The following is a 22,227-nucleotide window of genomic DNA, read 5'->3' as shown; positions in this document are numbered from 1 at the left end:
AAATATATACTGTCCATCTACTGTTCAAATACTCAGCAGAATCGATCGACAGACACTGAGCCCCTGAATGAAGAGTATGAAGGCACGGGAGACGGTGTGCGTAGGTGGGAGTCCTCACCCCAGGGTCCCAGTCCCATTTTCCACCCCCAAGGGCAACACAGCCTGGACCTCCCCACTCACTCCCCAGTGCTCCATAGTCAAGATGACGGAGGGAACCACTCTTCCTCACTTTGTCAGAGTCCTTTCCTTAGACCCCTCACTTCTCCTATCCCGGTAAGGAAGGCCTGGTTACTAGGTGTGCCAATAACCAGGTGAACAAACCTGTCTAAATCAGGGAATAAGTACTAGGAAGCATATAAACTACATTCTCTAGCAAGCGCCTGTCATGGGTATTTTCAGTTCCATCTGTTTCATTTCTATGCACATCTCAATTAGCTCAAAAAAAATAACAGTAATAAATACTATTTATTAGTATTTAATAGTAATTAATAATTAAAAGTATAAAAAATACTACCCCATTAGTATTTAATAGTAATACTATTGCTAACTATAATAGCAATTACAATTTACTCTTTAACATGTGTACAATTTGTGTATACTGTCTCATTTAATCCTTAAAAAACAACTCTGTATAGGAGGTATTACTAACCCAGTTTGATAAATGAAAAAACTTAGGCTCAAAGTAACTTACCCAAGTTCACTTCACTAAGAGGTGACAGAAACAAGATTTCTGTCTGATTCCAATATGTTACCCTGGAACTCTGTATTATGCTGTATTGTCTCCCTTTAAGGTTATATCCTCTTCTATGAGTAAAATGCTGCTGATTTGCTTTTCAAAAGACTCTTCTTTAACAAAAGACTAAAACCAGAACCTTTTAAGCCCACAGAAGTATTACACGTGCACACACATTGTGCTATGAATCAAGTTACGATTACAAAATTCCTCTACAAGCCTACAGCACTTTTATATACACATTTTCATGGTATTTCTTAGGTAGGTGACTTTTCAGGGAGTTAGCTCTTGTTACATGTTTACTCTTAGTAAATTCCAATTTCATATGATCCTTCACCTCTGGAATATTGGAGACAATTTCAAAAGTCACTCCACAGCCTGGAATAGAACTTCGATGTGACATCTTTTTGAGGAGACTCTGAGCAAAACCCTAGAGAAAAACAAAAGAGAAGATATGGCTTCCCATCTCAAAAACTGAGTTTTCATTAACAAAGAGGCAACATAAAAGACACCATATTCATGCTAGCCAAAAAGAAAAAGAACATTATTTGCAATGTAAGTCAAAACCCAAATCACTACATACAGGTTCCTCAACTTGTTCTTAGTGCCCCCAAACAAACCCACTTATATGATGCTTGCGTTTACCAGACCGAATACATGAAAAGTGCAGATCCTAAACTCTGGAACCACGTTAGGCATCTGGTTCAACTCTGCTTTAAAAAGGCTACAGAAAAAGACTGTTGACTTCTACACAATAAAATGACCTTCTAACTAAAATGCAAAGAAAGGCTGGTGACTCTTAATCCTTTTTTTTCCCAGCACGATGGACATCTTGCACTATGAATATTGACAAGTTCAGGCATTAAATTCTTGACCAAAGCAGGGTCGTTACGGAGAATGATTTAAGAGTGCATGGTCACTGTTTATGCTGACTGCGCTCTCTGCACGCTTTGAATTGAACTGTTGAATTAATGCATAGATGACTCATTTGAAGATGCTGCTAAGACTGAACATCCTGTAGAGGTTGAAGAGAGCAGGGATGAGGGCAGAATACAATTGGTGAATAAAGATAAGGAGGAGAGAGAATATTAAACCAACACTGAACCTCTTTCCCCATGCAAAAGCAAAGTAGGATATAGGTTTTTCAAAAAACACAAAAACCCAAACAGAACAGACAAAAAGCTGTTTGGTCTCAGAGGTACGTATTTTCACAAACTTATTTAATAATAATTAAGTGATCTTTAGTTAATTTTTAAGAACATTTTAGCATCTAAGAATGCAAGAGCCTCTTAGAATGCATATATTTCATCCCTTCACTCTTGACTCCAGCCTTGCAAGGCTGAACCATTACCAATTACACTGGTCAAAGTACAGCTACAGTTTGTTTTCTTTTAATGAGTGGTAGGAGGAGGTGAGGGAGCTGCCATTATCTTACTTTTCTGTTTTCTATTTGTATGAAATTATTGTTTTATTAAATGTTTTTTAATTTGGTAAAAGTTACATAAAACGCGCTACTTTAACCATATTTAACTGCACAGTTCAATGGCACTATGCAATATTCACCTTGTTGCACAATCCATATCTTACCATCATCCATTTCCCTAATTCTTCATCTTCCTAAGCTGAGACTCTGTCCCCACTGAACACTAAGACCCATCCCCACTCCCCACCCCATCCCCTTGCATCTACCAATTGTAGGGAATCACTGAAGCTAACTTGCATGTATTAGGGTCATGAGGAAGTCTCTGCTCTCACTACAGAAAAGCAAATTTTAGTTAATGAACCATCTCAATTTCAGTTTGATATCAAATCATTTTAACCAGGGGGGAGTGCAGCAACTTCTCACGTCTAAAAATTTTAAAAATTAATTAAAAAAAGAAAAAAAATATAAGAAACCTGGTGACTTCACAACACACCTTTCTATTAAAATTTCTGTGGGGGCTGGTAGTTGAACCAGGCCAGTCTCAACACCTGGCAGCCAGAACCCCTAGTTCGGGCAACGTGTCTTTCTCCAATTCCTCAAAGATTTCTCAAAAAAGAGTGAATGGGAGACACAGCACGTACATCAGCAGCTACCCCATGACCTGTATGTCCTGATGCTGGAGCGCCAAGCCAAAGAGCTGAATTTTAACAGCATTACGGCCCGTCTTCATTCAAAGACTGATATCAGTGTGACATTTAGAACTAAAGATTAATTTTTAGGGGTAGAGATTATATCTAGGACTCTGTCAACCATGACTGTACTCTTCTAAATGAGAAGATTTACTTTCATCTGTCTGGTTTTAGCCAGTATATTGAGAAGAATCCCTAGACTCAACCTCTCAAATCCTATCTTTGCAAAACCAATATGAGAAGTACTTTCTATTCTTATCTAGAAGTTTTCTACTAAACTGGTTCATGTGGCACCAGGTCCTTCATAATCTCGCTGCAACTGTGTGGACAGGCATGGTCATGGCCTCTGCAGAACACTCTGACCATCAGACTATGCTTCTCATGGTCCCCAAGCCTGCCACGCCCATTCCTCCCTCACCATCTCTGCACGTATATTTCCTCCTCTCTGGGGAGCAGCCAAAAAGTCCTTCTCTGCCTGCCAACTGCCCCTGTCCGCAGCGGAGCAGCTGCATGTCCCCCTCCCCTCCTCCCTGACTGCTCTTGTACCGCTGCCCTGGCGAGCATCTGCACAGCGGTGCCACCACCACGGAAGACCGGCCCCTGTTTATACACACTCACGGGCCAATGGACACGGGCTCTTTAAGGACACAGGCTATTTCTCATTCATCTTTTTACCCCAAAGCTTGGCAGAGGACTCTCTCCAAATACATGAATCAGTGAACCAGCAGAACAGAAAGGAAAGCATGGAAAACCAAGGGTGAGGAGCACAAACAACAGCTCATCGGCAGTGAACTTCTCATCTTATCAGAACCAGGTGGAAAGTCAAAGACAAAACAGTGAACTTTGCCTTGACAGGGCTCTGTGGCACCCACAAGAAGGGCTGAGAGCTGTGACTGTGGAGTCATAAAGATTCAGGGTAACAGTGCAGTGCCATCTAGGAGGCAGTCAGGCTGAAGGGCTCCGGGACTGAAGCAAGCACGGGCACGGGACAGCCACAGTCGCCTGGAGGAGAAAAGCTCAGAGGGCCACAGAGACTGTGGGGTCAGAGGCCAGAGCGATCCTTCCACTGCCCCGCCTTACGTCAGACTCAAAGTCACCTCTTCAATGAGCGTCAGTGACCCACCTGCCGGCCGTGAACGTTAACACAAATGCGCTTGCGCAATACCAGCTGCATGTCGGCTGGATGGCTGAGCTGGACCGTCACCCGCACGATGAGAAACACCCGTTCGTCCACGGGGGTGCCTTTACTCAGCTGAGGGCAGCCGTGCACGGCGGAGTCCCAGGAGGCTTCCGCTTTCACCTGCGGAGAAGATGGGAAGGACGGAGTCACCTCCTCCTCCTAAAACACAGAACCTCACAAGGAAACGTCTTGGCTTGGCCGAAGGGGAGCAGACCAGTCACGAGGGCAGTGCTGCCTGCAGCATGACCTGGGAGACCACAGAACCCGGAGATGTGGCCTCAGGTACCTACCTGGGCGGGTACAGAGCAGGATGCTCCTGGTTGGCAGCAAAAATGAATTTACTTTGAAAAATACTCAAATGGAAAGCTGTAAATTTAGTATAATGAACTCCTGTGTTTCTCCCATACAAATTCATCAACTGTGAATATCTTCCCTTTTTTCCTCTTTCTAACACATACACACTCAATATTGCTGTTGTTTTCAGGTGTTTTTTTTGCTAAAGTACTTTAGAGTAAGTTACAGACGTGTAATTCTTTATCCCTGAACACTCTAGCAAGTATCTTTTTTCTTTTTTTTAAGATTTTTTGATGTGGGCCAATTTTAAAGTCTTTACTGAATTTGTTACAATATTACATTGGTTTGATGTTTTGGATTTTTGGCCCCGAGGCATGTGGGATCTTAGTTCCACGACCAGGGATCGAACCTCCACCCTTTGCATTGGAAGGCAAGATTTGAACCACTGGACCATCAGGAAAGTCCCAGCAAGTATCTTTTTAGAGCAAGGACCTCCTCCGACTTAACCATAGAACAATGATCATATTCAGGAAATGTAACACCAATACAATACTATTAAATAATACAGAGTCCATACGCAGATGTTTCAGCAGTTCTGATCTGGGACCTCAAACTACATTTAGCTGTCCTGTCCTTTTAGTCCACTTTCATCTAGGCTGGTTCCTAGCCTTTCTTTGCCATTCATGACACTGGCTTATTAAAAAGGGTGCAGGCCCACTGTTTTACAGAACGTTTTACTGTTTTTACAGAACACACCCCAGTTCAAGCTTTGCATCTCTGAATAACGCTAAGTGTTGGTATGTCCTTCTAAGTATTGCACTGGCTTTTCTTCCTTAAAATCTTTCATTATTTTTCCAATATACTCAGAATTAGAAACTAAGCCCCGCTTAATCACTCAGACTGAAACATTTTCATCTGGCTTCATCTAGTCCTTTTCCCCCTTATTCACAAGTCTTTACTAAAGCATTTCAAAGTCAGTGCCAAACATCGTGCTGTTTTGCCTCCATGTATGTCAGGAGCATTTCCCCAGAGAGTGGACCACTGCTGATCTGAACTGCTAATACTAACAGAGATCCTTTACCAGGAAGAGCCGTGTCACAGTGAATGGGCATAATCTGATTGGTCCTTTCCTTCTGGAACTGGTTCCGTTCTTCGCGGAAATCACAATTAAGATTTTTGTTTATATTTCTTGAGAAATGGAGGCACTGAAATGATAACTTTGCTGACTGTTCCCAAAGGCCTGGGGAAAGGTTTAAGGAACTACTTTTCACCCAGTCTTCCCGAGTTACACTTTATTTACCTCTCCGTCATGCTGTCTGACAATCTGCAGCTCAAAGAACTCGTCCTCTTCTTCCCCAGTGAGGGTAGCATCCCATCCACCGGCTTCGGGGTCATCGAGATTATCCTGAGAGCTGAAATCATCAGCTAAAAGCGGAGGAGTTCCATTAAATACGGAGATCACTTTAAAGGATAACCCCTAACAGCTACATTTCAATGTGCTTAGTAGCAGAATTCTCCTGCCTCAAATTTCATTTGCTTTTGGCTCTGAAATCTTACATGACACAGAGGATGACCATTAAACAGTTCACACATCTGAGATGGGAGACGCTGCTGGAAAATTCTCTCAATCCAATTGCCTGCCTCCGTGCCTTATTTTGCATGGAAAGCAATGGAAGCCAAGAAACCCAAGAGGTTACTCAAGGTCAACCCATAAATGTTAAGGATAGGATTATAACCCCAATTCCCTGTCTTTCAGTGCACTGAAGACATGACAATGAGAGTGATTCCAATGATCTGACAGGTAAATTTAACAAACCAAATCTACTGGCTACATGAGCTGGCAACGGAATGGTTGCCCTGTGGTCCCCTGATTATTCCTGTCCAAGCCTGACCCTCCCAATTCCCCATCCATCTAAGCTTGGGGGTGAGCATCGAAAGTCTCTTTTCTAGGACGTGGGCTTCGTGGACCAAGAACAGACATAAGGCTGAACAGGGTGCTTCTCCCGTCTTGGAATATCCATACTGCTAGGTCTTCTTTAAGCTTGTTCTTTTCTACTTTCTAGCCCTCCTGCACACACGTACACACCCCTCACCCATCTAGGAACCTACTGTAAGGACAGGACAGAGTTGCCTTCAGTCTCCAAGGCTCAAGAGAACAAGGCAGGATAAAGTACCATGGCAAGACCTTAAAACCCCGACGGGTGGACAGACAGTGCAAGTGGCTAAGTGTTCTTCCCTGACTCCCTGCGTATGTAAACATCACCCACGCATCCAAGTAAGCCAAATGGTGCATGCATGCAGTTGCTAGGCCATCAGACTGTGACCCCATGGACTGTAGCCCGCCAAGTTCATCTGTCCATGGGATTTTCAAGGGAAGAATACTGGAGTGGGTTGTCGTTTCCTCCTCTAGGAGATTGTCCTGACCCAGGGATTGAACCTGGGTTTCCATACTAGCAGGTGGGTTCTTTACTGCTGAGTCACCAGCTAAGTCCAAGCCAAATGGTACAGGACACTAAATACCTGAGATGCTGAAACACACTCTCAGGGTGAAAGAAAACTAGGAGGGCATCCACGCTTGTCTGTTTAGGATAGTTCATTTTTAATACACGGTTCTTCTGCAGATGTCTTTGGCATTTAAATGCTGACTTTTAAATTATTTTTAGCTCTTTAATCTTACCTTTTCATTTTCAGTTTCTCTCCTCAGACAGAATATATGTAAAATGGAGCTGTATCCAAAATATTTCACAAGAGTGAAAAAAATGACAGTAATTTTTAAAAGGTGCAGGGGCGGGGGGAGTGATGCATGGATGGATGGCACAAGAACTCACAGAAAAAGTGACAAATTCATTAGATAACGCTAAGAAGACACCAGACAAAAGAAAACACACTACACGAGCATCACTAGTTATTAGTCATTTCCGGAGAGAAGTCTCTTCCTGAGAATTAAGTGCAGGAAAACATTACTACCATCCTAAATTGAAGGGAGAGAACACATCGCGATGAAACATACCTATCACTGTTATAAAAACATTAAGCTTACAGGAAATTCATTCTCTGTTGAGGTATTAGAGTCTTTTTGCACACATAAAACGGACCTGAACCTCAGGCCTGCAGAACTGCCTATCTGCATACCTGGTTAGAATCTAAATGTTACTTGGGCTTCCCAAGAGGCTCAGGGGTAAAGAACCTGCCTGCCAGTGCAGGAGACACGTATTCGATCCCTGGGTTGGCAGGATTCCCTGGAGAAGGAAATGGCAAACCACTCCAGTATTCTAGCCTGGGAAATCCCACGGACGGAGGAGCCTGGCGGGCTGCAGCCCATGGGGTCGCTAAAGAGTTGGACACAACTTAGTGACTGAACAACAGCAGGTGTTCCTCAGACATGAAGTTTTCAGAGGAAAGCCTTCAGAAGGGACTTCCTCACTTACCATTTAAGTCAAGGAATATGACAGGAATGTGCGTTTCCATCCCAGGAACGGGGGTCCTGAAACATAACGGACAACAGCATCTCAAACAAAGCAGCCTTTCTCGGTGGCATGTATTGGCTTGGCCAAAAAGTTCGTTTGGGTTTTCATAAGATGTTATAACAAACCCAAAGTAACTTTTTGGCCAAGCCAATGCTTTGTATCTCAGCTTTCATATATTAAGAGCTATTAGAGGTCAACCGATAATAATGCTGGGTACTGCGTTTGCTATAATTTCACATGAGAGGTGCCACAAAGACTTGACTATCACCACTCTTTCTTCTCTCCGGTGCTCTCGTGTAAATTATCATACACTCTGACACCAGAACTCAGGAGACACATGTACCTGTTTAAAACTGAAGTTGAAGCTCCCTTGTTTAAATGTACCTTCTTACAAAGTTATATATCTAAGGGCCCCATGTGGCTTAATTCAATATTTTTAATTTCTATAAAGTGGCACAGAATATCTGCTGACAGTTAAGTTTAGGCCAGCACCAAAATCAAAAACTCCTTGAGATGCAATTTTATCAGGAGTGAAAAGTCTTTTAAGGGAATGACCCAAGTAATTAACATATTAACTATTTTTTTTAATGCTAAATGCGATGGTACTAAATATTGATTTAGATTCTCAGAAATCTTAATTACTTGGGCCAATAACAATATTACTTAATAAAACACAGTTTTAGGGCACAGTTATTCCAACTCATGAAAATAATTTAACACTTCCTCTAATTCAGACAATTTTTTTCCCCATATGCTATGACTCATCCATTAATCAAAGCAGAGGCAACATTCACAGTGGAAGTGGGCAGCCCTGGGAGCACTGAGAATGCTGGAAGACAGACGGCTGCACCATACCATTCTGCCGGGGCCCCTGGAATCCCACTGCCGGCCGAGGGGACCATGACTGCGTTCCTCTCCTCCGTCAGAGTCAGCCTCATCTCTAGGAGCTGAGCTTCACGGTCGGCATCATCCTCTGTCTTATCTAGAACATTAGGAATCAGGATCAAACACAGGTAGCCCACTTCCTCCTCCTGTGTATGCTCTGCATATGCCAGGTACTGGCTGATGGGGGTTCACCAGCAACTTATGACTTCCCCAGTTCCTGATGAAAATTTGCTCATGATAAAATACTGACTACCGGCTGGCGGGGCTGGTGTGCTCTCACTGAGGGGCCACCTTCAGTTCATCAAAGGCCACAGAGGAACAGAAACAGAAATGATCTTGAGAGTCAGACGATTCAGGGGCTTCTAGACCAGAAACCAAGAAATGCTGGCCTCTTCCTTGGTTATGTCTGCGGGACAGCGCTTATTGCACACACTCTGCTTCCTCGTCATTGAGGGGGAAGGCAGACCTACTCAAAGACCTCATTAGGAACAGGGGAACCGTCCTTCTGAAAGGATATGACACGAATCAGCACCGTTCCTGTGCTCTCGCGGTTCCCGTGATGGGTGAGTTCATCTACTTTTCCTTTCTGTGACGGCCAATGGGGATTAACCACACTCTGATGTGGGGGAAGGGAAACGTTCCAGTTGCTCTTCGTACCATGTTTACTGACAAGCTTCTGCAGTTGTTGATCTAAATACTCCTGACGTTTTGTTAATGCATTTAGCCATTTCCTGCGGAGTCTCTCTAAATCCCGATCCTGGAAGTAAACAGAGGAACTTAGAGTAAATATGTCGTCAAGACAGTACATCTTACTCTAATAGGCTTCAAAGATGTAAAGTATTACACCCTAACATTTTTGTTATCACTGTAAGTTGACTTCAGCCATTATTAAGAACAGAAACTTTCAGAAATTAAAGCATGTGTCCTATAGTAAGACCATTCCTGAAAGGGCATTCTCTGATATCCAGAACCAGTTGCATTTCTGTTGGCTCAAAGGATAGAACAGAACTTCAAGTATCTGTATAGCAGAGCTCATCTGCAAGGTCTCTTTGCTGATAAAAGTCACAAATACTGGGACTTCCCAGTGGTCTGGTGGTTAAGATTCTGCCTTCCAATGGACGGAACGCACGTTTGATCCCTGGTTTGCAAACTAAGATCCCACAAAAATCACAAATACTATTTGATAATCCTCACATTTATTTCCTTTAGAACCATCATAAGAACTTTTCAAATTTCTTAACTATAGTCTTCAACATGTTCCACCAGTCTCTGTACATCACGTAAATGCTTCTCTCCTTGTTTCTGTGGGATTCTGGAGGGGAGTGTGTTATCAACAGACTAAACTCTACCAGTCAACACCTGACTACACGCCCATCTTACCTCATTTCCTTCTGTAATAAAGTTACGAGACGGGTAGATCAGGGGAATGCTGAGCAGACTGGGCGTATCTGGGTTTCACTAAGGCACTTAACCAAATAACTCCTGACATTCTTGTGGACAAGATGGAGAAATGTGCAATGGATCTACTTGGGCGAAATTACGGACGAATGAAATATCACATCCAAAGGACAGTGATTCATGGAATAACATCAGCTTAAAAGAAGTCTGTACGGTCATGCCACAGGACTCTGTATTTAACCCTCTCCGATGCAAGGCTTTTATCAGTGACTTATAGGAAGGCAGACATTTTTATCCAATTAGAATGAGGCCAAATCATGAGGGTGACGACACTGGATGACATATTCAGGATCCAAAGAGCTCTGACAGTCCTAGATGATGACTAACCAGACTGGCAAAATAAAACTTATCAGACATAAACAAAATCTTGCAGGAGAGTATGGAATGAAGCAAGGGAGAAAATGAAAGAAAATCTGTATGACTCCAAGAAATGGGAAAAGGGGACCTGGCTTAAAGTGTGGAAGACACCTAGGGGCGTGGCTTGAAGACGCCTACGGGGGTGCAGCTTCACTGGAGCCCAGTCTGGGACCACTCTTTTGGGGAAACAGGAAAAGGATCTGAAGAAATGGGTCTGTAAGGGCCTGGATGGGGAGCCCCAGGTTTGGAAAAGGAGATAACAGTCACAAAGGGTGGTTCTCGACTCTGTTTTAAAACTTGAGAAAAAGCAATACTTGAATCAAAACTAATTGTGTAATTATTAAGCGACAGGATGGCAAGACTCGAGAACCTGTAATTGAGTACTTTAATCAAGCTAATTTGATGAGGCTAACCCGTGCTTCATTACCTGGTAGCTGTCCATGTCCTCCTCTTCCTCCTAAAAGGAAAAATATATTATGCAGAGCCGAAACCAGCTTCTATCCAAGAATCAGGCTACACTACACAATCCAAACCTAGCCCTACAGTTTATATTTTCTAATTTTATGAATATGCCTGTTGAGCTCCCACCAGCTTCCACCCCCACTCTCGATTTTACAGTTTTCAGGGAGTTGGAGTGAAACCTCGAGCTTCTCACAGGAAAGTGAAGAACACTCATTTGACCTTTTCAGGAGCCAGTACAATACTTTTCCTGCTGGGTTTATAGTCCTACTCCCCAGGGGAAATCAAACACCTGCTGGCAGAGAGTCTTCATAAGCCAGTAGGGGGTTTCCGGGGAGATGTGGGTGATGGGGGGAGGGGGTTAATGACTAGCACGCACTGAGGAGTTCCGGAGGCGGAGGTGTTTTAACCCTCAGCTTGCCCTGGACCACGGACAACCAACAGTCTGAGGCAGCAATTCTATGCAAAAGCAATACAGTTTTAAAAAAAAGAGGACGAAAAGAAAAAGAGATATCAAAGGAAACAAAATACTGAAAAGAACTGTTCATGGAAGGCAGTTTTCTGACAGGTTCCCGAAGACTCTGGCCGGTTGGCTGTCCTGAGACTCACATGAACGGTCTCGTGGGTCTTTGGTGACCGTGGCGCCCTGACTCTCACACACCCGATGCCGACCGACAGGATACGCTCCTCCATCAGCGGCAGAGTCCCAGATTCCTGCACAGACTTCACTTCCACCTGGACTCGCCGGGACTGCCCCTGCACCACACACAATTTTTTAAGAGTTTCTGAAAATAAGTCTAAGCTCCAAAATTTGGGTTTAGAGAGACCCCTACAGGCGAATGTTGAGAAAAGCATTTAGCTTTCAAGGTACTGTATCTTTCACATTTAGTAGTAAATTACAAATTAAAAAACTAATCAAGAACAAACCTATAGTTTACATATTTTTTGAAAAAAAAAAAAACATTAAAAGAAAACATTCTAACCAAGGAAATACAAAATGCTAGATAATACAAAATGTTCAATTTACTAAACGGAAAAATAATATAAAATGTTAAACTAGTAATTAAAATAAGCATGAAATACCTTTACTTTCACTAAGTTAGTAATTATTGTTTAGAAAGGCAATTTATAATATTGCCCAAAGTTTATGAAAAAGGCAATTACAGACACTGTGGAGAAGGCAATGGCACCCCACTCCAGTACTTTTGCCTGGAAAATCCCATGGACGGAGGAGCCTGGTAGGCTGCAATCCATGGGGTCACTAAGAGTTGGACACGAATGAGCGACTTCACTTTCACTCTTCACTTTCCTGCATTGGAGAAGGAAATGGCAACCCACTCCAGTGTTCTTGCCTGGAGAATCCCAGGGATGGGGGAGCCTGGTGGGCTGCCGTCTAAGGGGTCGCACAGAGTCGGACACGACTGAGGTGACTTACCAGTGGGTGGGAATATAAATTGGTAAAGCTTTCTGCAGGGCAGTTTGCCTTAAAAAATAAGTTTCACTTGATTCAGCTATTCAACTTTCTAGGAATCTATTTTAATAATCATACATGCACATAAAGAATCTTACAGCACTATGAATAATAACAAAAAACCAGGTGTAAATTAAATGTACAATATTCATAACACAAGCTCTAGTATATTAATGAAATAAACTATCTATAGTATATTAGTGAAATATATACTGTAATCATTAAAATATTGCTATAGAAAAACATACATGATATATAAGTTAGAGTATGGTGGCAGATGTTAACTAGACTTCTTTTTAAAAAAGCCGATTACCAAACTCAGTATATAAAGATCCCCTTTAAAAAGTAAGTAATCAGACTAATAAGAACAATTACATTATCCTGAATTCTAATGCCCAATAAAATAATTTTAAACCAAGTTGCAAAATAAACAACTGATCAGAAAGACACTGTTCCTTCTTTAAGCACATTTTCACAATAAATACTACATGATTTTGAACATTTACAATGAAGTAGCATTTTAAAAGAAAGTTCCCAGTACCCCCAATCACTGATTTCAAAGCTGGCTTATAAATTTTAGGAATGTCAAATAGAATTTGAAAAACAGAATCAGAATATGTAATTTTGAGTCACTCTTCCCCTCTTCCATTGGATTTTAATTCCCAAGAGTTTTGCATCATCAGGAAAATCAACTTAGGCAATGATTGATCCTATCAAGCTAGATTGAAAGAGATGGGTTGCAGATGTCTTTGATTTAATATTTTCCAAGGACTATGTATCAGATATTTTGTGAAGAAAGTAACTCAAAAAACATTTTAATTGTCTAAAATAGTTTAGTCATTTCGATTGGCTACCTCTTGTTTTTACTTTGCTGAGACAGAAAGTGATCTGTTCTGAATGTGTACCCCAATGTGAAGGGTATCTACACTTTGGGGAAGGACACAGGAAAAGGAGAGGGGCAATGGAGGAAAAAGACCCAGGAATGGCTTAATGTTCCATAGAGAAGCCTTGGACAGAACGTGTAACCTACTGAATTTCTTGTAACTGCTGCTATTTCACCATTTTTAAACTACAAAACTAGCATATGGTTAATCTCCTAAGTTCTCCTCTGGAACTTTCCTATTCAAGAACAGTAGGTTCCAACTTGGAAATATTGGGTTGGCCAAAATGTTCAAGTTTTTCCATACAATGTTATAGAAAAACCTGAACAAACCTTTTGCTGCTGCCGCTAAGTCGCTTCAGTCGTGTCCGACTCTGTGCGACCCATAGACGGCCTCCTACGGGGCTCCTCTGTCCCTGGGATTCTCCAGGCAAGACCACTGGAGTGGGCTGCCATTTCCTTCTCCAATGCATAAAAGTGAAAAGTGAAAGTGAAGTCGCTCAGTCGTGTCCGACTCTTAGCGACCTCATAGACTGAAGCCTACCAGACTCCTCCGTCCATGGGATTTTCCAGGCTAGAGTACCGGAGTGGGTTACCATTGCCTTCTCCGAATGAACCTTTTGGCCAAACCAAAATATTAAATTCTAATATGCCTACCATCCAAGGCCCTCCATGAATTAACCAGCTGCCACAAGCCTCTATTGATGTTGTTTAATCACCAACACCTGTCCGACTCTTTTGCGACTCCATGGACTATAGCCTGCCAGGCTTCTCTGTCCATGGGATTTCCCAGGCAAAGAGAATGGTTTGCCGTTTCCTCCTCCAGGGGATCTTCCCAACCCAGGGATGGAACCCATGTCTCCTGTATTGGCAGGCAGAATCTTTACCACTGAGCCACCAGGGAAGCCCACAAGCCTATATAACCCCTTCTGTTACTGCTTTCCAGGTCTTTCGATATATTACGTTCTACACAAACGAGCCTAATCCACCCTCTATCTCTATTTCTGCCATTTATATATGAAGAACCTTTCTAGCTTGGTATGATTCTTTCACCATCCAAGTCAAGACACACATCCTTCAAAAAAGCCTTTTCTGATAAATTCAAAATACCTTTGATCACTTTCAATAAAGGCTGCCAGAAGCGTGACAAACACTTAAATATTCAATTTATACCAAACCACAGAATATTATCTGGTCTTGCCTTCCAGGAGATGAATCTCTATGGCATTCAAAGTAGATATATATAGTTTCAACAGATGTTCAGGAAAAGATGTTCTTCACGCCTTTCTGAATCCTATTTTATGTATATATCTCACACTACAATTTAAACTAATTTCCTTTTGCTTGTAGTGCCTTGTCCATACATGAATGAATGTGCTACAAGTCATTTACTAGGGTCAGAAAACAAGTGCTTATCATTTTCCTCCTCCCAAGACATTCAGAAACTGAAATATTTAAGCAAACTTTCTTTTGCTTTTAACCTTATATTTTGCTTTGAATGATTTCAATGTTTATTTTCTTGAGCCATTCTAATATTTTACTATTGTTTTAAAGTATGTAAACTATCATAGGATATAATAATCTACTTAACATTGACTTCATGTAAATAGCAAAAAAGTGTTTGTAAGTCTTACATGTAAATTCTATTAAGATGTTCTCTCTCATCTTTCATTTGCAGCACAGATACTATAGACTGCATCTGTCTGGAGTTAAGTGACAATTCTCACACACTTGCTACACTGGTTTCTTGCTGGCAGGTGTTCACATCTACCTAGCTGCCCTGATTTCACATGTCCGTTGTTAGGGCTTTCCCAGTGGCTCGGTAAAGAACCTGCCTGCAACACAAGAGACACGAATTCAACCCCTGGGTCAGGAAGATCCCCCAGAGAAGGAAATGCAATGCACTCCAGTATTCTTGATTGGAGAATCCCACGGACAGAGGAGCCTGGCGGGCTACAGTCTGCGGGATTGCAAGGAGTCAGACACGACTGAGCTCGCGCACACACACCAGCAAATCATGCCACCTGAGAGTTGCAGGAACCCTTGATTATAGCCAAGTCAGACAGAAAGGCAAGTGACCTAGGGCCCCAGCTAGCATCTGAAGTGAAGGCGGTCATGTGCTTAATTAACTCTGAGCCCTTAAATCTGTGGCCTGAGGCTCACTCTCGGTGGGTTAGGGTCCAAATGGAATTGAATTCTACGACACCCTATTGATGTCTATGGAGAAGCAGAGAACTGGTGGGCTTTAGGCCTCCCTACTTCTCGCCTCCCCAGTCTCTAGCAATGGGCTCTGCATACCCGTTAGAAATTAGTTTCTAATCCTCACACTAACCCTACAAGGCTAGTGTTATCATCCCCTGCACATCACACCTGAGGCAAGATTCCAGAAGGTGCTGAACTTGCTCACAGATACAGAGCGAGGCCAGGGACAGCTGGAACCGAGCCCTGGCATATTAGACTCCACAGTGCTTGTTCTTCCCACCTTATCACACGGACTCTCTGCATCTTTATAAATGCTCTAATGCTGCTTGATATATTCCTTTTACTTCCAACAATTCAATTCTAAGTCACTTTATTTATCTTTTTCTTACTTCAACTTAACAGAAGTTGGTTTTAAATACTAAAGATAGCATTTTTTTTTTTAAATGAAAGAAAATACACATGAAGTGAGAGACGACTTTAACAGAAGAAATGATCTTGGCCAATCTAGATTTCATCATCACTGATGTTTCCACTAAAAGGAATCCAATATTAACCTTTATGACACCAAAGAATTCAATGCTAACATTCGCAATTTCATTACCTGCCGGAGTTGGAAGATCCCACCCGTTGGCACGTCCTTTGCAGGAATCACCTCTACAGGGCAGTACTCCCCATTCTCATTCTGTTCCAAGATTTGAACCCAAAACTCCACTTTCCTGGTGACTTCGCTCCACCTAGGAAATAGTTGAAGTTCTTGGAAAATCATACATTTCTATTTCAATACAAACAGCTTAGGACCCTACCCATGAGAATTAGCAATGATAATGACCTCCAAATAGAGTAACTCTGTTATTAGAGTAATCTGAGGTTCAATGAGGAATACACAAGTACATCCTAGCAAATGTGATTGAAAGTGAAGTTCAACAAACAGTATCAGAACTAAAAGATGATGCCTTTATTTCATTCATAAAGGTGTGGTAATTACAAACTATATCAGTGTGGTTATTTAAAAATTTAAGCATTGTTATCAAAACTACAGAAGCAATTCACAGGGATGATCTTTTCATAGACAGGGGTAGTGCTGTACGCTTTGGTGGCTCGACAAGTACCTCTGCTGTACCTCAGAGTATCAAGTACCTCAGAGAATCAGGACAAAAAAATCTCTGTGTCTAATTTAGTATTCGCTAAAACTTTTTAAATGGAAAAAAAAAAAAACAGAAGGAAGACTATCTAGTTCTCATCATTAATTAGAGGCAGTACAAATATATGCTCTTTTAGTCTTTTCCTTTTAACTCTTCTGTTTCAAATATTGGTCAACAAGTAAGCCTTCCTCCTTTCATGATTGATGCAACTTGAAAAGAACTCTGAGATAAAGCTAAAAATAAGAAATTCTGAATTCCAGAGAATATCTGATTCATCTTCTCTACAGTTGATTAACTAGAAGTTATTTCATAATAATAAGCAACATATTCTCCAAAAATTCATTTTACTCTTTATTCTTAACTACCTATTTCTTAACTTTTTCCGATCAGTCTTCAAAAGTTCATTCCTCTAAGGAAGTTTAACTGTGCTATTAATACCGTGAACATAACATCATCTATCCTTGGAATACTGGTAAATGTTCAGGAAGTGGTAATCTTTATAAAGTGGCAATATTAATCTCTAGCAGTTTTTAAAAAATTATAAATGGTATCAGATGGATGGATATCTCAAATTTACCTGTCCCGAAGACTGCGTGTTTTTGCTTGGATAATCCCCAAATCCCACAGGGCTGGGTTTTTCCGAGGATCATTCATCTTATGGCCATAGACTTCGATTGCCAACGCCCCTTCTGAAAGATGCTCAATAAAGTCTTCAGTGATGCTAACAGAAAACTCCTAAAAGGAAATAAGTACAGAAGAGAAACACCTTCCAGTGACCTGATTACTTACACCTCACATCATATCCTCACTTCATCATGGAGAAGAGAAATGTAAGAGAAGGTTTTAGTTACAGCACAAAACTGTCATCCAATGCCCATAATGAATGCCCAGATGGCCCAGGGTCCTTAACTTTCACTCCAGCTTTTCTTAAAACTCTACACCTTGAAAAATCTATTGTGAAAGACCAGCACTGTATTCTATTTTGAGAGCAATATTCTGAAAGCATAAATAATCATATGAAGAATGACAACACTGATTTACATCTAGTAAGACAGCAGTGTGATGGACAGACAATTTTTCCTAGTTTTTAGGAAGTTAATGCTCTGATAGTAAGAAAGAATGACTATCATTGTGCAAAAAATTCAACTGATTTTTTAAAATCTGTCCATCTTTGTAAGATATAAAACAGTCTCTAGTAATGATTAGGATTGAGTTTTTAAATAATTTATTTTTAAAAGTCACAGAATCTCCTCTTTCTCAATCTTTAAAACAGAAAGACTTTTGATATGCTAAATAGATTAGAACTGAGAGACCTCTCTCGCTTGAAAAAAAATGAGATAGCTCAAGTGAGACAAAGTAGAAAAAAAGAATCTAGAATCTGACAGTCTCAGCTCTGTTAGTTATTAGCAGTGGGCAAAACGACCTCTGAACTGGCTTCCTCCGTTTTTTTTTTTTTTAAAAAACACTGTCATCAAATAGAGCTGTGGGAAAGATAGCTCTAAAATGTTTGTTCTTGTCTCTTCTATCTTCACTTTCTCTAAAACAATAGTTTCTTAACCTTCCCAGATGACACTTTTTCCAGTAACTTATACAAAACACGGATTTTTTTTGGAGACAGGTACCATATATACATATACAGTCACACGAAAGTTAACTTTTGGTGGTGGAGGAGTTACGTGCACTGACACTGTAGTTTGGGTTTTCCCCAGCTGTTGTTATTGTCTTCAGTTGCTAAGTCATGTCCGACTCTTCCGCAACCCCACGGACTGTGTTACTGGTACCTGACCACAGCGTTGTGAGTTTAAGCTGTACATACTGTGCACTGATGACACATTAGTCTTTGACTCCAAGGGCTTCCCTTGTGGCTCAGAAAGTAAAAAATTTGCCTGCAATGCAGGAGACCTGGGTTCAATCCCCGGGTAGGGAAGATTCTCTGGAGAAGGATAAGGCAACCCACTCCAGTATTCTGACCTGGAGAATTCTATGGACAGAGGAGCCTGATAGGCTATAGTCCATGGGGTCGCAAAGAGTCAGACACGACTGAGTGACTAACATTTTCTCTTTCTCACCACCCTAAGAAACTGACCTAAGACATATATAGGTACCGAATTACTCAATAAAATATGGGTTATTTTTATTTTGCTTTGACCTGAGTAATTAAACGCTGACCAGGTCTGCAAAACACACTCACACTGCAGTGATCAAAGACAACCATGCACTGCGGCTCCTTGCTGACGGGAGAAGACGAGGTGTCCACCTCGGGGGCAACGGTGACTGGCTCCTGCTGATCCCAGAAGTCGTATTTGCAGAACACGAAGTGGGACAGATGCTGTGGCAACCCAGTGGCTTGAAGTATTTTCACCTGAAGAAAAAGGAAGGCTCTGCTTTTAACCCAGATAATTCCAAGAACTACTCTGAGTCAGAGACACAGGTTCCAGTCCTGACTATGCCCTTAATAGCTGGCTTTTGTTGATCACATCCCAGTCCCTTTCAATCTGGGCTGTATTTCTGCATCTGTGAAATGCCATATTTAGCAAGAGGTAGACCTAAGATAGCAATAATCTAGACTGAATACAAGTGGACATTTTAAAGCATTTACAGGCTGAAGAATAACATTTAAAATTCTAGTTTCTTTATATCATCATCTTAAGAAGAAAGTTCTCCAACATCAACACCACTTGATGATATAAACCTGGCCAACTATGGATATAGCACAAGGACACAGGGTTAAGAATGATGAATGAAGAATGCAAACAGTGGGCACACCAGTAAGCAGTAAATATTCAGAAAAGTATTTATCTGATATTTTAGTGTCTAACAAGGAATAAGGTTCTCAACTGGAATGTTACTTGCTGCTGAAGCATTTTTGGAAAATCTGAAGCACAGGGAACGTATGCGTTGAAGATCTGGAGAGTGAATGGAGGAAAAGAGAGATCGCGCCCGCTAACCACCCTCTTGCACCACCAACTGGCTGGTTGTTGACTGAGAGCTGGGTCAAAGGAAACATGCCTTGGGCTGCAGGGGTGTAGGGTTTTGTGATAGCTACATAAAACTAGAATATGTGTTTAATTGGCCCCAAACAAACCAGACCCAGGAGAAATACCTAGAACGGGTTTTAAAGCAGCCAACAGTCTGTGCGTTTCTTTCAGCAGGCAGCATCAGGTCGATTTTTAAGCGGGAGTTTTTGTGATAAGCTGTGACAGTATAAAACTCCTCCAACTGCAAAGGAAACTAACCCTAAAAGTAACTAAGCCAGACTGAATTCTGACTTTACAATCAACGAGGCCAACCTCCATGAGACCGCGCACTGAGCATTTATTCACACCCTTCACTTGGTCACTTCCTGCACGCTATATGATACACTTGAAACCTCCAGTGAGTAAACTTAACAAAAACAGATTTGAATGTGGCAGAAGTTTACATAGTTTCATAACCACAAAAATAATCTTACTGTTTCAGGAAGTACCAACAATGACACAGAAAACAATGCAAAGCAAATGACTATTTTCTTCTCTACCAGGCACATGATGGGTAAGCAATGGATGGGGATTCTTACTCAGTTTTTCCTATGATGGCAACAAGACTGTGAAACATCTAGAGGGCAATGCCCAGGCTCTGGAAGATGATCAACCAGCACATTCTATTTGTCCAAACCAAAAAGAGCGATTGGTATTAATTTTTCATTAAAATTTTCATTTAAAAACCGTCCCCTTCTCATTAAGTGTTTAAAATACTTATTCTATTCTTTAAGTTGAGGCAATGTGGTATTTGGGAAGACTGCAAGATTCTGGAGGACACAGATCTAAAGATAAATCTCTGCCACTTCTTAACAGTAATTGTTTTTAAACAAATGACTTAAATCCTTAGTTTCCTCAGGCTCAGTTTTTCTTCTGTACAAAACAGGAGAGCTGCCTAATGATAGATGTGTGAGAACTAACCACACCAGTGAAACACAATGCCTGAAAACGCCACCAGGAGTACCACTGACTGGATGGATGTTCAGTACATACTTCGTTGTGACCGAATTCCATCTGAAAGCTAATTTTCCTTCTTAGAAATCAATCTCAAGATGGGAATGAATAACAAAGCAAGATTTCACATGCTGAACTCTCCTCCACAGGCAACTTCTCAGAATGAGACTGCCAGGAATAAAGAGTATTGGGAATAAACAAAACCAGGAATGATTATCTAGAACACAGGTTCAAGGTCTTGCATGCAGAAGCCTGAATCACCACCAGGTGGCAGAATACCACAGACTTCGACTTGCTGCTGCTCAAAATGTACCGCCCAGAAACGTCAGGAGATAATGAAGTTGTTTGAAGTTTCGGGAGATAATGAAGTTGTTTGAAGTTTCAAATATACTGATTTTATTTAATACAATTAAAATGATCAATATGTTAATATGTACATACTTTTCATCACAGAAAAATAAATCTAGTCTTCTTTTAAGGGCCAATAATACTCACATCTGTGATCTTTTAAGATTTTTTGATGTGGACCATTTTTAAGTCTTTGCTGAATCTGATACAATATTGCTTCTGATCTACCTTTTGGTTTTTGGCCCAAAAACATGTTCTCTGGCCAGGGATCAAGCCCACACACCCTGCAAGGGAAGGCGAAGGCTTTACCACTGACCACCACGGAATGCCTCATCTGTGATAACTTCAGTGTCCCCAAACGGGTTTCTTTTGTTTCTGTCCACAAATATTTTACTGTCATATAGTTTATTTGTCTTCCTTTTATGCAAAAAGCTATTACATGTCAGACTATCGTCTCTAAAAACCACCTCCTCCTGGAAAGAATCCAGTTCCTTGGAGAAACGGCTGATTCCAGGTCTGGGATGAGAAATGTACGGGCTGCACGAGACCAGGGCAAGAAGGCTGGCACGGCCTCCGGGGTGAGGGTTGTGTCAAAGGGTCCCTTGGACTGCAAGGAAATCCAAGCAGTCCATCCTAAAGGAGATCAGTCCTGGGTGTTCACTGGAAGGACTGATGTTGAAGCTGAAACTCCAATACTTTGGCCACCTGACGAGAAGAGCTGACTCATTGGAAAAGACCCTGATGCTGGGAGGGATTGGGGGCAGGAGGAGAAGGGGATGACAGAGGATGAGATAGTTGGATGGCATCATCGACTCGATGCACATGGGTTTTGGTGGACTCCGGCAGTTGGTGATGGACAGGGAGGCCTGGCGTGCTGCGATTCATGGGTCGTAAAGAGTCGGACATGACTGAGCAACTGAACTGAACTGAAAGGACCCAGGAGCCCACTGAAGAGGCTCCCCTAGGCCAAAGATGGGGTTGTTTGAGCCTCGATGCAGATAATAAATACAAGAGATCACAGCTTATCAAGCATATTTAAATCCAAGAGTTTATATAATGATAAGAAGACACAAACCAAAAAACCCTCGCTTGTCAGTTTTGGATATTAGAAGGAAAACTATTTATTTTTAAAAGTAGTCAATAAAGGGAGACAGTGGTGTATTCATCCTGCCTCTCTGATAAAAACTGTATCTGTGAATAGCAAGATACTTGACAGAAAGATTCACTCTATAGCACAATTCCAGCTAATAAATGAAGCGATGATAGAA

General features: G+C 41.6%; 1 protein-coding gene across 1 annotated transcript in view; it reads right to left on the bottom strand.

The window, feature by feature from the left end:
• Positions 1-22,227, bottom strand: part of KIF13B (kinesin family member 13B) — a 194,849-nt gene that overhangs the window by 58,358 nt on the left and 114,264 nt on the right. The window contains exons 21-31 of the mRNA XM_010840317.1: positions 18,832-19,002; positions 17,218-17,375; positions 16,100-16,232; positions 11,555-11,701; positions 10,914-10,943; positions 9,329-9,428; positions 8,642-8,768; positions 7,748-7,803; positions 5,620-5,744; positions 3,969-4,145; positions 1,071-1,163 (exon numbers count right to left, since the gene is read on the bottom strand). Of these exons, the coding sequence (XP_010838619.1) occupies positions 1,071-1,163; positions 3,969-4,145; positions 5,620-5,744; positions 7,748-7,803; positions 8,642-8,768; positions 9,329-9,428; positions 10,914-10,943; positions 11,555-11,701; positions 16,100-16,232; positions 17,218-17,375; positions 18,832-19,002 (1,317 nt within the window). The remainder of the gene's footprint in view (positions 1-1,070; positions 1,164-3,968; positions 4,146-5,619; positions 5,745-7,747; positions 7,804-8,641; positions 8,769-9,328; positions 9,429-10,913; positions 10,944-11,554; positions 11,702-16,099; positions 16,233-17,217; positions 17,376-18,831; positions 19,003-22,227) is intronic.

This window comes from Bison bison, unplaced genomic scaffold (assembly GCF_000754665.1).
Source record: "Bison bison bison isolate TAMUID 2011002044 unplaced genomic scaffold, Bison_UMD1.0 scf7180017864143, whole genome shotgun sequence".
Taxonomy (NCBI): domain Eukaryota; kingdom Metazoa; phylum Chordata; class Mammalia; order Artiodactyla; family Bovidae; genus Bison; species Bison bison.
Note: the sequence above shows the minus strand (reverse complement) of the source record. Positions and strands in the feature narration are given on the sequence as shown.